Genomic DNA, 13,882 nt, shown 5'->3' with positions numbered 1-13,882 from the left:
CCTGCAGGAAGGTGAGCTGGCTCTTGTTACAGGGAGTGGGCAAGGAGCAACCCCTCTTTCAGGAGCTTCATGCATACCAGGCTCCTGACTGCATCAGAGCTGAGAGACGGAGCCCAAAGCATAAAGTCCATTTGGCTTGTAGTGGTGTGGTCAGTCCCTGGCACTGCCAGGAGGGATAGGCTGTTTGGAGGAGTAACTAAACATTTCCTTTCTGATCTCATCTCTGTCCCTGACCTGTAGCATCTTCTGTTGCAGCTCTGTCTCCTCTCCTGTGCTTGCAGAATAACCTCCCCCTCATGGTCTTGTGCTCTCTCCCTCTTGCCCCATTTCAGATGGACAGTCTTGGTACCTTCAGTGCTAATGGGTGGTACCACTCTGTCTTCTGGTACCAATAGTTAAGAAATTTGTGGTAATAAATACTCAAACTCTTCATAACTATTTAAACAAGGCACGAAAGTGCCAAACTGCATGGGTGGCACCAAGGAGGAAGGTGCTGATGGCAGTTTGTCTCTTTTGTGTCAGCGATGCCTTGCCGCCATGAACGGCGGCTTTGCGCGCGTATGGAGCAAAAGCAGCTCTGCTGGGAGCGCTTCCACTGTTACTTGGCTTGTGTAAGCCCTGGGGAGAAGGGGAAAGGAGCAATAGCTGCCTTGTAATTTGGGTGGAATAATCCCTCGCACCTTCTGTGTCTGCGTAACTGCAAGGGTTATACAGGAGTGAAGCGATTTGTTTGGGTGTAGTGGGTGCGAGCAGTTCCTTTGTGTCATTTCTAGACCTGAGCCTCAACTCTGCAGCACCTGCCTTGCTGGGTGGACTTGGCTCAAACCCTCAGGGAGGGGTTGTGGCATGGCATGGCTGGCAGAGCAGGTGGGTGTGCTCCTCCTGCACTGATCCATGCATTAAGAGGGGTTAGTTTTCCCTTCCGAATAAATCGCAGTCCTCTCTGTACACTGCCCACCCTTCTCATAGACACCCTTTGAGATGAGCAGCAGAAGAGCAGAATACTGATTAGATGTAAATTACATGGCAGAGACTCGTTACTTGCCTAATTTTAAATCCTGAGATATGCAGTGTGAAAATGATGGCAGAATATGGCCCTGAGCTTGGATGGAAATGGTCCGCAGCATCACAAGCGAGGAAAATGCTTCGTAAAGGCAGCAGTAGTGCCAGTGGCAGTGGTAAGCAAAAGCAATTAAGCTATTTAGGGCAAAGTTCTCTGTGCCTGGTTAGGAAAGAAAATGTACATCCATTGCAGATGTTGCAAGTAAGTGTTTCCTGAGTTGCTGTATCAGCTGCTTGAGCACAGCACACATATTTCAGCCAGTTTGCCAGTTAGACCCTCATGCAAAAGCTGGTATTTTTGATAACTGACAGAGCTTGTATTAATTCTTTGCGAGGTCTGATGTGCTGTACTGGCAATAACACCATGCTTGGTTCTGGTGGGTTTGCTGGCTTTGAAATAGGAAATTTTCTATAATGATTTTTAAGGGCAAGTGAATTAATTACACTGAGATTTCAGACTGAATCTGTTCATCTCTTATCATAACCCCATTTCTGTGCTCTGGCAGCATATGGGAAGTAACACTCCATGGTACCTGGATGACATGTCTGCTGAGTAGCTTGAAGCAGTTTTCAGCTGATTGTGTCTGATGGTGTTTGCAGAGTGTTGTTGGAACCAGATCAACTCTCTGCAGATTAAAACCAGTTGCAGTGTCTACGCCTGGATCTATTGTTCTACTGACAGGCTCCCTAAACTCAGTATAATTTAGACTAACAGTGACAGTTCTTGCTTTTAGCAAAACTCAGCTGACTTGGGATGAAATGAAATTAAGTAAGTGTTCAGTAACTCTGAATATCACCCAGAAATTGAAAATAATTCAGCAGAATTGCAGTGTAGTAAACCAGCAGTCCTAGACTGTCTTCAAGCTGATGTGAATGACCCATAGCTGGTCCCCATAATCATATTAAATAATGTTTTCTCTTATACCCTTGCTGGGAACTAGGCATAGATAGTGATTATTGCAAAATCCGGAGTGTGGGGGTACATACAAAATATCTGAAAATTGCTGGTTAAATTAATGCCACAGCTTGTTATGCCTGGCTGCAGTAGGTCTGGTCTAGCCTGTCCTGTCCATACATCACACAGCCCTGGCCAGGAGAGCACACACATCTCCTGCTTGAAGAGAGAAGCTGGGACAACTGTTTTGTGCAGGTTTGTAGAGCTGAATGGATATGCTTAGATGTGAAAACTGTTGTTTTCACATTTTTTTTTCTTTAAGCTAGATCATTTCCTCTGCTCATTTGTGTCAGGAAAGGGCTTGGGAGGCAACATGCAGCTGCAACCAGAGGACAAGAGTCTCCCATCAAAGTGGAAATCTGTATTACAGCTGGCAGTGTCTTTGCACGGTTTCTCTCCCTTGGGACAAAATGCATGCTGTTAATTTAGAAAAGGTCCATTTAAGAATTTAACCCAAGTAGGGTGGTGTTGTGTCAACAGTAAAAAAGGGGGAGCAAATGACTGAGCTCAGAGTGTGAGGCATGACAATTAACAGGTTTGAGCAGAATCCTGGGGAAAACAGTGCTCGCTAGAGCAGGAATCTCTGGTGGAGAAACCAGGACAAAGTCAAGACTAGTTAATGCATATCTGCTGTATTTATTAATCAGTTGGATTATATAGCCGGTGACAGAATATGGTCAAGTGCCAAGAAAGTCAGATTTAATTTAGCAGCCTAGGAATAGTGAACTTTGGCATTTGTCTCCTGCTGTCTGCTTCCCCTTTCCTGAATTTCTTTGTCTTTTTCCTCACTTTTTTTTCCCTTATGTTCTTTTGTCTCAAATTATTTCTCAAAGTGTTTTCCCTTTTTTGTAATGAACCAGCCAGGGGTGATTTGGATTCGTTCCCTTCTTTTACTTTCTCTCAGTTCAGCTTCCTTAGATGCTCCTTTCCTGGCTGTCATCGAGTCCCTGGATGAAATCCCAGCTGCTTTGAGAGTTTGTCCCTCACTGGGCAGAGATTTCTCCTCTGTCTTCCTTCAGTTTCCTCTCTGTATCTGTGTTTTTTCCAATTACTCAAACCATTCATCTTGCCCATCCCATCTGCTCGCTCGCTCTCATACTCAGCTATGGTTCAGAGTGAACTCAGCAGGCTGTAGGATTAATTTCTGCTATTAACTGTTTCACTTGTCTGGCTGCTTCTGAGCTTTACAAGAAAGCAGGCTCTGTAAAGCACAATATTTTGGAGGGCTGATGAAAGGCAAGTGCAATCTCCTCTTGACCCTACAGTGCTGTTCAGCAGCAAAGCACAACTGTGACATACTGAGCTTTCTAGAATCTCATTTTCTTGGGCTTGGCTTTACCACTGCTTGTAAATTGAAGGAGCCACATTACACTGGTAGCCATGGCACCAACTTCTCTCTGGTGCAAGCAGTAAATGCTCTAGGCAGCAGGATAGGGCACACAGGCTGCTCTGCCAGTGCTTGAAGTCAGCAGCTTGAGTTGTTTAGGTGCAGGCACTCTGCATGGCACAGTTGGCACCTCTTCCAGAGGTCATCATGAGCTTTGTCCTCTCTCCAACCTGATCCTTGCTTGATCCTGCCAGCAAGCTTTGTGGCACTCCTGATCTTCTGAGCAGTGTGAGTAGAGAAAAAGTAGGATGTGAACCTGGATGAGCCCTGACTCACTATATTATAGACCCACCTTCAGGTTTCTCTTGAAGGTCTCTTCTGATAACAATATTCTTTCAAGGAAATCCTGTGCATCCTAACAGGAGAGACCAGTTTGCTTTGCCTCTGTCCCAGGATGGCTCCACCAGAGCCTATTGTCCACACCTGTCATTTATAACCTTCAACATGTTGAATACAAGCTCTGAAATGAATTTTTCCCTATGTTGCCACTGTCTTGCTATGGTTGTCTTATTGATAGTGCAGAAGAATATTTTCTCGATCTAAAGAGGAGTGGAATTACTTGTATATGAAGAAGAGCCCAAATTCAGACCTCATGTTCGGGGTCAGAGAACAGCTGTACTACTGAGTGAATTTACCTGATGCTGTAGACCACACAGGAAAAGCAAAAAAGCCTTAGTGGCATTAAGCTTTTCAATAAATGTCAGCATAGGTTAGTACTGACTCATTCCAGGAATTGCATTTATCGTGCAGTCCCTGAAGTTCAGGCTGTCTAACACAGAAATCAAATCCTTACTGCTCGGACAAGATCTCTGGGATTTTCCCATAAATAAAGCACATTCCAGAGTTTCTCCAGGAGATGGCAGCAACATACTGCAAGTACGACTGAATGAACACCACGGGAGCCTGAATGTTGTGCTGTGGGGCACTGGGTTATTTTTAGATTCCTCCGTGTTAATCTTTTTAATTTTTGTGTTGCCCATACGATGGTAGGCATGCAAAGTTCAGAACAGGGAATGTGCACTGGTGTGCTCCTGCTATTGGTCTGCTACTTGTCAATCTTTCGTCAGCGCTGGTAGTTTTAAGGAGGATGCAAGATGCTTAAAGCATCGCTTTTAGTCTTACTCCCACAAATGTGTTAATGATAGAGTTTATTCTTAGGTGGCTTTTGGAGCTGTTCCTGGAGGAAGGCTCAGTGCAGGCAGGGCTGCTGGAGGAGGCTGGCAGCGAGCAGAAGCCCATAGAGGGCAGCAATAAACCGAGTGGCGTCTGGGAGACGCTGTGCCAGTAGACGGGTCCCCCGACTTCAGTAAATTACATTTTATTAGTGAGAGATGCCACTAAAATAAATGCTGCATGAATCTTTGTAGCCGAGCAATTTGGCTGGAGTTTGAAGGCAAAACCGCCCAGCCCAGCCATGCTCCCATCTTTCAAAATCTCTCCCAACTTCCAAAAAATGACAAGCACAATTCATTGCCGCCCACCAGAGTTTTAAAGTTTCCTCCAGAGGTCAAGGAAATGTCCAGATGAATAAAATTACGTCAGGCGTCCAGGATGTGACACAACCTTAACAAAGTCATTTGAAATCATTTGACAGTAAATTTCCCTGTGAGTTCCTAGCCCGGGGCACAGAGAATCCTCCCCTCTCCTGGCTGGACGAGCTCCTCGCCGAGCCGGCGGATCGCAGCGCGCCGAGTGCGCCGGCTCTTGATGCGGCCTGATGGGCTCCCAAAGGCGACTGGGGGGCCTGGCAGGGCCCCGCAGCTGAGTCGGCTCCGTCAAGAGCTTGACATTGAATGGATCGTGTCATGCAGATGGTACCTCAGAGGAGTGAGAGCTGCCATTTACAGCACCGATGACAACAACTGCCGGGATCAGTGGGATCTTAAGATTGCTTTAATATGACTGGCACCTAGCAATTTAGCTCACATTGTTTGTGACAGGGTGTCACTCTTGCACTTGTCTGGGGATGAATGATAGAAGGTTTTAAGCCGTGGAGCTTCCTCTTTTGGAGGAAATTAAACCGCTGTATGTACTGATGCGGAGAATTCGATGCGTGCTGCGGCAGGGTGTGCTAAGAGAGGGCTTTGCAAAAGCCTGGTAAAAAGTTTACTGTCTCTAATGGGCAGTGAGCATCCAAACTGCCCCAGCACCCCCAGTCCCTGCAAACACGCTGCCAGCCTGCGGCGTTTGTAAGCGCTTTGGATTGCCTTGTGGTGGTCACCCGGTGCCATCTTAGGTTTGTGATTTTCCTCAGGTTAGTCAATATACATTTGCTATGTGCAGCTACCGGGAGAAAAAAGCAGAACCTCAAGAGCTGCTGCAGCTGGACGGATACACTGTGGACTACACCGACCCGCAGCCAGGTACGGGCCGGCGGCTCCCGCGCCCGCCGCTCCAAAGCAGTCCATCCCCTTCCTTCCCTGCCTGCATTATTCTAAATATGTTTGTGTTTATACTCATCATTAGCCATGCATGACTTTACTATAAATAGATCTAAGGGACTGAGCAGGGAGTTGCACCAGAGGAGGGAAAGACTCGTCTCTTCTGGGGAGCCTAAGTGAATTAGGCACTTAAATCCCAGTGAAATTTGATTGTGAGCTGAATGCTCAAATTGAGTAATGATTCTAACCTGTGCCTTCAGATTACGTTCCCTAAGTAAACACTAGCAGCTATGCTTGTCTTTATTGTAGAAAATACTTATGGGACCAAGCTAGCATTTTTACCTGCCCCATGCTCTTATGGGATGGGTGTCAGTGCATGGAAAGGGCAGGGACAGAAAGCCCCTGGTACCTGGGTGTACCTTTTGGTGGTTGAGACCCTTCTTCAAGTGCAAGAGCACCATTTTTTTTTTAGCTCAGTAGGGAAATGCTGAGCATGTGATCCTCACCATTCCATGGGTAATGGTATCCCCAGAGGAGATGAGAAAAGATACAGTAGGTTGTTTGTCAGGCCCTTTATTCCAGTTTAAGTCTCTTATCAGGGAGATGGGAAGATGGGTACCACATCAGGGCAAAGATAGAAATAAGGACATCACCCAAGGACCTTTTTCTGCAATGTGAGCACTGATGCTTTAATGGGGAACCTCCCACTCAAACCCCATTTTTAATTGGGCTCCAGTGGTGCCACATGGGACTTGCACAGATGGAGCTGTAGGTGAGAGAAGCAATTAATCCGAGTGTGTTGGGGCATGTTTTAGTAATTGGGTTACCTGGGGACCTGTGGGCTGTGCTGCAGGTGAGTTTGGTGCAGGGGCTGGCAGCAGACTGGGTGAGGAGACACCTGAACAGTGGTGGGGTGAGAAATTGGGGAAAATCTCCTGGCTGGTCTCAAAGTCTGTGAAACTGCATTGTCACTTCCTTTCTTGCCAGGTTTGGATGGTGGCAGAACATTCTTCAACGCTGTGAAGGAAGGAGACACGGTGATTTTTGCGAGTGACGATGAGCAGGACCGAATCCTGTGGGTCCAGGCCATGTACCGAGCCACTGGCCAGTCCCACAAACCCGTGCCACCTACCCAAGTGCAAAAGCTAAATGCTAAAGGAGGAAATGTACCCCAGATAGATGCTCCAATCTCTCAATTTTGTAAGTAAATAAGTTCTCCTAGACAGCCAAAGTCTTTAATGGAAAGATTTTCTGCACTGATGTAAATCAATATCTGCACACGTTTCTGATTTCAAAGCAAAATGTTTTTTCATTATCGTAAAGCTTCTTTTTACATCAGTAAATCCAGAAACAGTTAACCTGTGTGTTTGACAGAACTAAACCCAAGGAACAAAATTCCTTGGGGAACTTGTCAATGGGTATTTTAAAGTGCAATACTTGATGGAGGAGAGAGACTGGGATCTGAGAGCCTGAGACCCACCTTGCTTTCCACAGACATGTGTTTTACCCCCACACAATAAATTACACACCCAGATCAGAGCAATTCATTAGCACCATTAGCTGTCTGTCAAATGCATCACGTGCTCAAAACTACAGGTGCAAATCTTGCAAGTATGAAATGCACACACAAAAAGAGGTCTCCTGTTGAATATTCAACTGTAGGAAAACATATGGTATTTTTAACAGGTTGCTTTGCAGGCCAGTTAGATGTGAATTTAAAGCAATCATCTTTTAAGTCGTAGCTATGCTGCATGTCCTATGCAGTTATACACACTTCATCTGAAATTTAGAGCAATTTCTTTTCTCTTGCAAATGTAATTTGGTTATAAACCACACAAATGCCTCTTCACTCATTTTTCTGGAAGGTCTCAATTGTGTGCAGCCCCTTTGATATGTATTGCACAGCAGTTCCTGCTAGTTTCAGCAAAAATTTTGAATTAATATAATTAAATATCAATAAGGGAAAATTGTAAATATGGAAATTCTTTGGATTAAAACAGATTTCAACTTTTTAAAATAGTCTCTGTAAAGCAGTTATGGAGTATATTGTTGTAAGGAAATCAGAAAATCTGAGCTTTCCTTATCAATAGCATTTGACCACCTTTTATATTTAACTTCTTCATGCCAGTGTTTATAGAAAGTAACAGTACAAGACATACAGCTGTATGACCAGTGCTACAGCAGAAAACCTCTGCTTGCTGCTTTTTTATTTTTTTGTATCTTCCACATGCCTGTGTGTTTTAGCCTCCCTTCTGCCTTGCATTGCTGCTGCTGCAAGTGAAACATAGTGTGATGCAGTGTGGTAATCTATAGTCAGTGTTTCCATTTCAATGATCCTCATCCTCTTCATTGCAGTCACTGACTTTGGGAGGCAAGGTGTAAAGAACTGGGGTTGGGAGGGAAGGACACCTCTCAGAGAGCCAGAATGGGAGGTGGGAATTGGCCTCTTGCAAGTGGGACATTCACTGGCTCTGATGAGCCTCTAGGCCAGGCTGGGTGGTGCCAACCCAAGAGCATTCCCAGGGGTTTATGTCCCTCTGCCCTGGATGCTTAATCAGAGTGTTCACAGAAATAGCAGGCACAGATCCTTGTACTGCTGCTTTTTCACTTGCTAAAAGCCTCCAAAGCAAAGCAAGGGGGAGCAACAGAGGGATCCTGCTTGTGGCTCCCTCTCCTAACAATTGGTGCTGAAGGATGCTCTTAGTGGTGGAGTTGGTGCACAGAGGATGCATTCCTGTCCATCCCAGCATGATCCCTGCAGACTAGGATGAGAGCAGAGAACATCAAACTGGGGAAACACCTTTCCCTCCAGTATTCTCCCATCGCTGCAGATATCAAGCTTGGAGAATTTTTCTGCTGGGTAAATTCCTGATATTTACAGAGTTTTCACTTCGCCAGACCAATATGAAGGGTCAGGTGAAGTGTTGCTTTCCAAGACACATCATAGCAGCTGTAGCAAAATCTGCCAGGGTTTTTGAGGAGGAAAAGAGATTGCCCATGCCTGTGGACACTTGGGTGTATGATTTGCTTGCACAGCCAAGCACTGTGTGTGTGTGAGAGCTGAACCTCTCTGCTTAGGGTACCAGGGGTGGAGAAAGGGCTACTGTCTTGTCCTGGTCCTTGCCACTGATCAGGGAAGTCAGTGACTCTGCCTCTACACAGCCCAGCATGTCCATCAGAGCCTTGTGCTGCTTGTGGTCCTCCAGGCTCTCAGCCCGATTGTGCTCAGAGCTATAGAGATGCCACAGGCTTGACCTTGTTTATGCATCTCACTCACTTGCCAGGAGGCTCCCTCACCCTTGCTTCTGGTGAAAACAGTAAAAATTTCACCCCTGGGCCCTCCAGGGCATCTGAAGGAGTGAGGATCTGACCTCAGTTTCTCTCACTTGTTCTCATGCCAATGCCAGCTCCAAATCTGGATCATTTTGCTTTTTTTAACATCACCACCCTCTTTCCATCCACAATGTATTTTTCTGTAAGTTGCACAGTGTCAGTCTCTCCTTTTTGCTGCAAGAACTGGGAAGCCCTCTTGGATGTGTTGTGCCAAAGCCTGGGAGAGAGAAGCTAGTTGGCTCATCAGTCCATCAGTGTGATGGCTTGAGCATCTTCTGGGCTAGTGTGTTAAGTCCTTTGTTTTCCTTCCTCCTCACCCTTTGGATCTAGATCCCTCTGGCAGGTCTTTGTGCACATCCTACAAGAGGAGGGCAACATGCCATAATACACCTTCACCTCAACAACAAAGACTGTTCATTTTTCAAATTTCAACATCTATACATGGCAGTGCAAAAGTCATGGGGCACAGCAGTTAAATGATCTGAAGCTACAGTGAGTCATGCAAGTCTTAAATGCACAAATACATCTCAGCTCCTTCAGTCTTGAAATCCGAACATCCCAAGTATTGCATTTTTAAAAGGGTCTAGGTTTATTATTGGTTTTTTATTTGGCTTGGGTATTTTGGTTTGGGGTTTGGGGTTGTTTGTTTGGGGTTTTTTTTGCCTGCAGAAAGGTAAGGACTTCCGAGACACATTTTATTCTCGTACTTTTATCTTTATACCTGTCATATTTTAATTTTTTTTTTGTGCTTATTAGAGGCTATGGTGAATGAGGATGTGCAAAGAAGTAAATGTTAAGCCATTTGAGGAGTAACTGTTGTTACAGCTTCCATGTCGTAGCAGTCCGAGGCGGCTCATGCGCATGCATGCACACGCACAGAAAATCCAGCCCTCCGTGCCTGGAGCTGTCTGTTGCACAGAAACTTGGGAAGCACACATCTTGCTGTTTGGGAAACTTGGGAGAAATCGTGAATTCCATTTGGTCATCACCTCTTTTTGACTCAGTAAATATTAAAGTTTGAGCAGCACTCAAATTCTCATCCGCAGTTCGATGGCAGCGCTTGACTTAGAAGTAAACAGACAGCTCCAAACCAGGGTGGAGTTTATTTTATTTGCAATTTAAGTACTGAAGAAAATAGATCCTGCTATTCATTAATTTTTGTATGACATACAGTTCTTTTTACGTGGGTGAACAATACCTGTTAGAGTGAAAAGTTTTGCTTTTTTTGTTTTGCTACAATTTCAAAGAAAAGCTCCATTTACACACAGCTGTGCTTTTCTCCAGTGTTTGCATTATAAAAGAAAAAAACCCCAAACTGTTCTTGTTTACTGTTGAAATCATTCACAGTATTATAGTCAAGAATGCTGCCACTACATATTACACCTTTTGGCAAAATTTAAGCTTCATAAAAGTGGTCACTTGTCTGAAAGCACCAATCTTTGTTCGTTCTGTGTTAGTGATGTATCAAAGAAAATTCCCAAATGTGCTCAACATTCCTATTTTTTCCTTGAAACCCTTTTTTTTAAACATGAAAGATTGGTCTGTACTTGTTTTACATATCATTTGTGGTTATATTTAGTTTTTAATGTCTGTTTATATTTATTAACTGTTAATCACACCATATACAATGAGTTGATTGTTTTGAGAATTTGTGATTATTTGTTCCCCCATGATAAGTAGTGAGGTTTATTGAGCTGCTTGAGAAATTTTCAGCTGTAAGTGGTTTTCTTTTTGGTTGGTTTGATTTTCTTTAAGTTTCTTTTTCATTCTTTGCTTGAACCCAAATATTTAGCTGCTAGGTTAGGGCTCCTGTCTGCTTTCCTGAGCCTTGTTGCTAGTCTTTATGTTATTCTGGTTTGTTCCTTCTTACCCTGCTAACTTCTAGCTGGACTCAAGGGTAAGTGCTTCCCTGTAGCTAGCACAGCTCAGATAATCAGACTAGATTATCTGACATATGCAATGTGCTTTTTTTTTTCTCTTAAATATTTCTCATGTTTAGATTTTGTAGTACAAACTTTCCATGTTATTTTCCTGAATTGAGATTTGAAATGTAAGTTTCCATACTGAAATTGGGATGCATGTGATGTTTGCATAATTGCCTTCTCTCCCTGGCTTTCACATTGGCATCAAGTGATCCTCTTAGTAAAGCCAATCATTAACATTTCTATTTTTCATTCCAAGATGTAAATATTAATTAACATCACAATAAAACTGTAAATAATACCTTCTTTTGTTTCATGGAAATTACATCTAGTTGACTGCTTCCTGCCTGAAAACAGATCATTTTGCACTCTGACAATATCCTTTCTCTCCGTGCCGATGATTAGCTTGGTGCAGCGCACCAGAGTGCGGGGCTAACCATGGACACCTCAAAGCATAGAAAGGTAGGGCAGGAGACCCCAAGAGACCCAGAGAAGGTGCAGGACTCCAGAGGAGACCCCCAGAAACCCCTCCACACATGCCATGTGGAAAGAGCCCTGAATCATCGAGTTTGATTAGCTCCATCTCCCGTTAACTTGGTAGGGAGTGATTTCAGCAGCAAGTGGCTGCTCTCTGGGTCACCCTGCATTTGGAGATGCTGGCCTGCTCCAACTTAAATGCATTTTTTCATGGAGGGGTGCTGCTGTTCTCCAAAATTATCATAAATTACTGTATTAGCATGGGTCTCAGTCACCAATCAAAGCTAGTCAAAGAATAAGCCAGGGGAATTGCTCTTTTACTTTTTCCCACTGGTATACCTATTCTGCAAAAGATAAAAGCCCAGACTTGTGCTGTAAGACAGCTTCTCATTAGTTTGTTCAGTCATAAATACACCCAGTACAAATCCTTTACTGGTGTTAAAATCTTCTGTAATATCTGGTGAGTGCCTGCTTTCCTTAGGAGGGAATAGCATCAGTGGGTCATGAGAGCTGGCAAATATGTATCCGGAGTATTTGAATGCAATTATGAAAAGGAACAGGCGGTGTCATCCCTCTTGGCCATCAAACAAGACTCCTTTTTTCCTTCCTCCTCCTTTTTTTTTTTCTTTTTTCTTCTTTTTTTCCTATGTGTGAGTATGTGTGTGTGTACAAATATCCCCCTGGGCAGCAGGCAGAATTCCTTCTCAGCAGACACTTTCTTTTTTCTTTCTTTATTTTGTTTTCTAAACGTTTGGATTTCCAAAGAGAATTCTTATCAGATTTTACCTAAACAAAAAAAAAAAAAACAAAATACCCACAAAAGTTTAATTTCAATGAAATACAGATTTTTTGCTACTTTGAAAGAAAGAAAGAAAGAGTGAATGAATGAATGAATGAAGGAATGAATGAATGAACCTGGGTTTGGCAACATTACATGTATTTGCACTACAATGCATTGCTATATTATTAGATTATTAGTTTTGTGCTTAAATGCTTTACTTTTTTTAGATAGTTAAAGAGATCATGAGAACGCTGCTGTGTCTTCTGTATTGTCAACTTGCAGATGCCTCATTGCAGGAATGCAGAATTAAAATGTTAAATCAGTCTCACATAACTTGCATGAATTTAAAACTATCCTGTAAATCTCTTCTGCATTCTTCCAGGCTTTATGAAGCCTGGAACTCTAATTTATGAAATACAAATTCGCAGGTTTCTGCAGCCATTGAATTCAAAATATTTTTAAAGAGTTATAAAAATGCTGTGAAACAATGTTTTATATTATAAATAGCTGATCTAAAACAGTGTTTTTAACTTGCCACGCTAAGTGCATACTACAAATTCTTATTCATCTAACTACCAATCCTTAGGCAACTTAGATTGCAATTCAGTGCCTGTGTGTCTGGTGATTTACAGGAGCATTCCTAACAATTTATTAAAATTCTAACTGAAGCAGAAAAGAATTTGTATGCAGCAGGGGAAAAGCTATTAGCCACAGGAATAAACAGCCCATTATATTTAAAAACTATCTTCTAACATGCAGTAATATGAAGGGGAGAAGAAAGAGCTCTTGGCTTTGCAGCCGAGGCGAATCGAGGCTCCTGCAGCTCCACACAGGGAGCAGGTTTGGGGAGCAGGGTGCAGAGCCCTGAGCACACACACATCACTTCTCAGAGGTGGCAGTGCCACAGTGCACAGTGAGGAGGGGATGTGGGCAGTCACCAGCCAGCACTGCCAGCAGCTCACTCACAATCTGCCTGGCATTTAAACCAGTGCAGGCATTCAGTGTTTCCCCCTCCTCAACACCAGTGTTTGTTAGTGAAGTCTCTTGCTCCACACAGATAAACAAGATGGGGTTTTCAGGCTCTTCTTTGGGTGTTTCTCTAACAGGTGACTGCCCAAGTGTGTCCCTGAGCAGGAGGGGACCCTGCTGGCCCTCAGGGCAGGCAGTGGGTTGCAGTGGGCACTCCATGAGCTGCCCACTGTGGTGCATTGCTGGCCAGGCTGGAAAAGTTCTCCTGCTTTGCCCAGCCAGGCCAGGGAAGACTTTTCTAGAAATATCTGTAAATGAATAGCTGCCATCAATCATTGTCATTCCTTTATTTCATGTCTCCTGATGAGGTTGACTAGTGTCATTGTTTGTTACTGTCCAAACCACATCTTCATTCTTGTAATGTCAAGCAGATATGACAAGCACACATTTTCCAGATGAGTAAGATACAAAGTCACCTTTTAATTTACAGTTGTTTGGGGTTTTGTTTGTTTGGTGGATTTTTATTGTTCTTGTAACAGGGAAATGTGTTGTAAAATTTACTAGATTTTCAGTTGCCTTTGGTACTAAAACAAAGTCACTCATTAATGAAAAGAA

The 13,882-nt window shown here is 43.7% G+C and overlaps 1 protein-coding gene across 7 annotated transcripts in view; it reads left to right on the top strand.

The window, feature by feature from the left end:
• The window catches only part of CADPS (calcium dependent secretion activator), a 202,290-nt gene that overhangs the window by 99,587 nt on the left and 88,821 nt on the right, over positions 1 to 13,882 (top strand). For all 7 annotated transcript variants that reach the window (XM_079316651.1, XM_079316650.1, XM_079316648.1 and 4 more), the window contains exons 10-11: positions 5,659 to 5,767; positions 6,773 to 6,985. In XM_079316651.1, coding sequence (XP_079172777.1) covers positions 5,659 to 5,767; positions 6,773 to 6,985 — 322 coding nt within the window. The remainder of the gene's footprint in view (positions 1 to 5,658; positions 5,768 to 6,772; positions 6,986 to 13,882) is intronic.

The sequence above is a fragment of the Erithacus rubecula genome (genome assembly GCF_903797595.1).
Source record: "Erithacus rubecula genome assembly, chromosome: 13".
Taxonomy (NCBI): Eukaryota; Metazoa; Chordata; class Aves; order Passeriformes; family Muscicapidae; genus Erithacus; species Erithacus rubecula.
The sequence above is the reverse complement of the archived record's forward strand: the minus strand, read 5'-3'. Positions and strand labels throughout refer to the sequence as shown.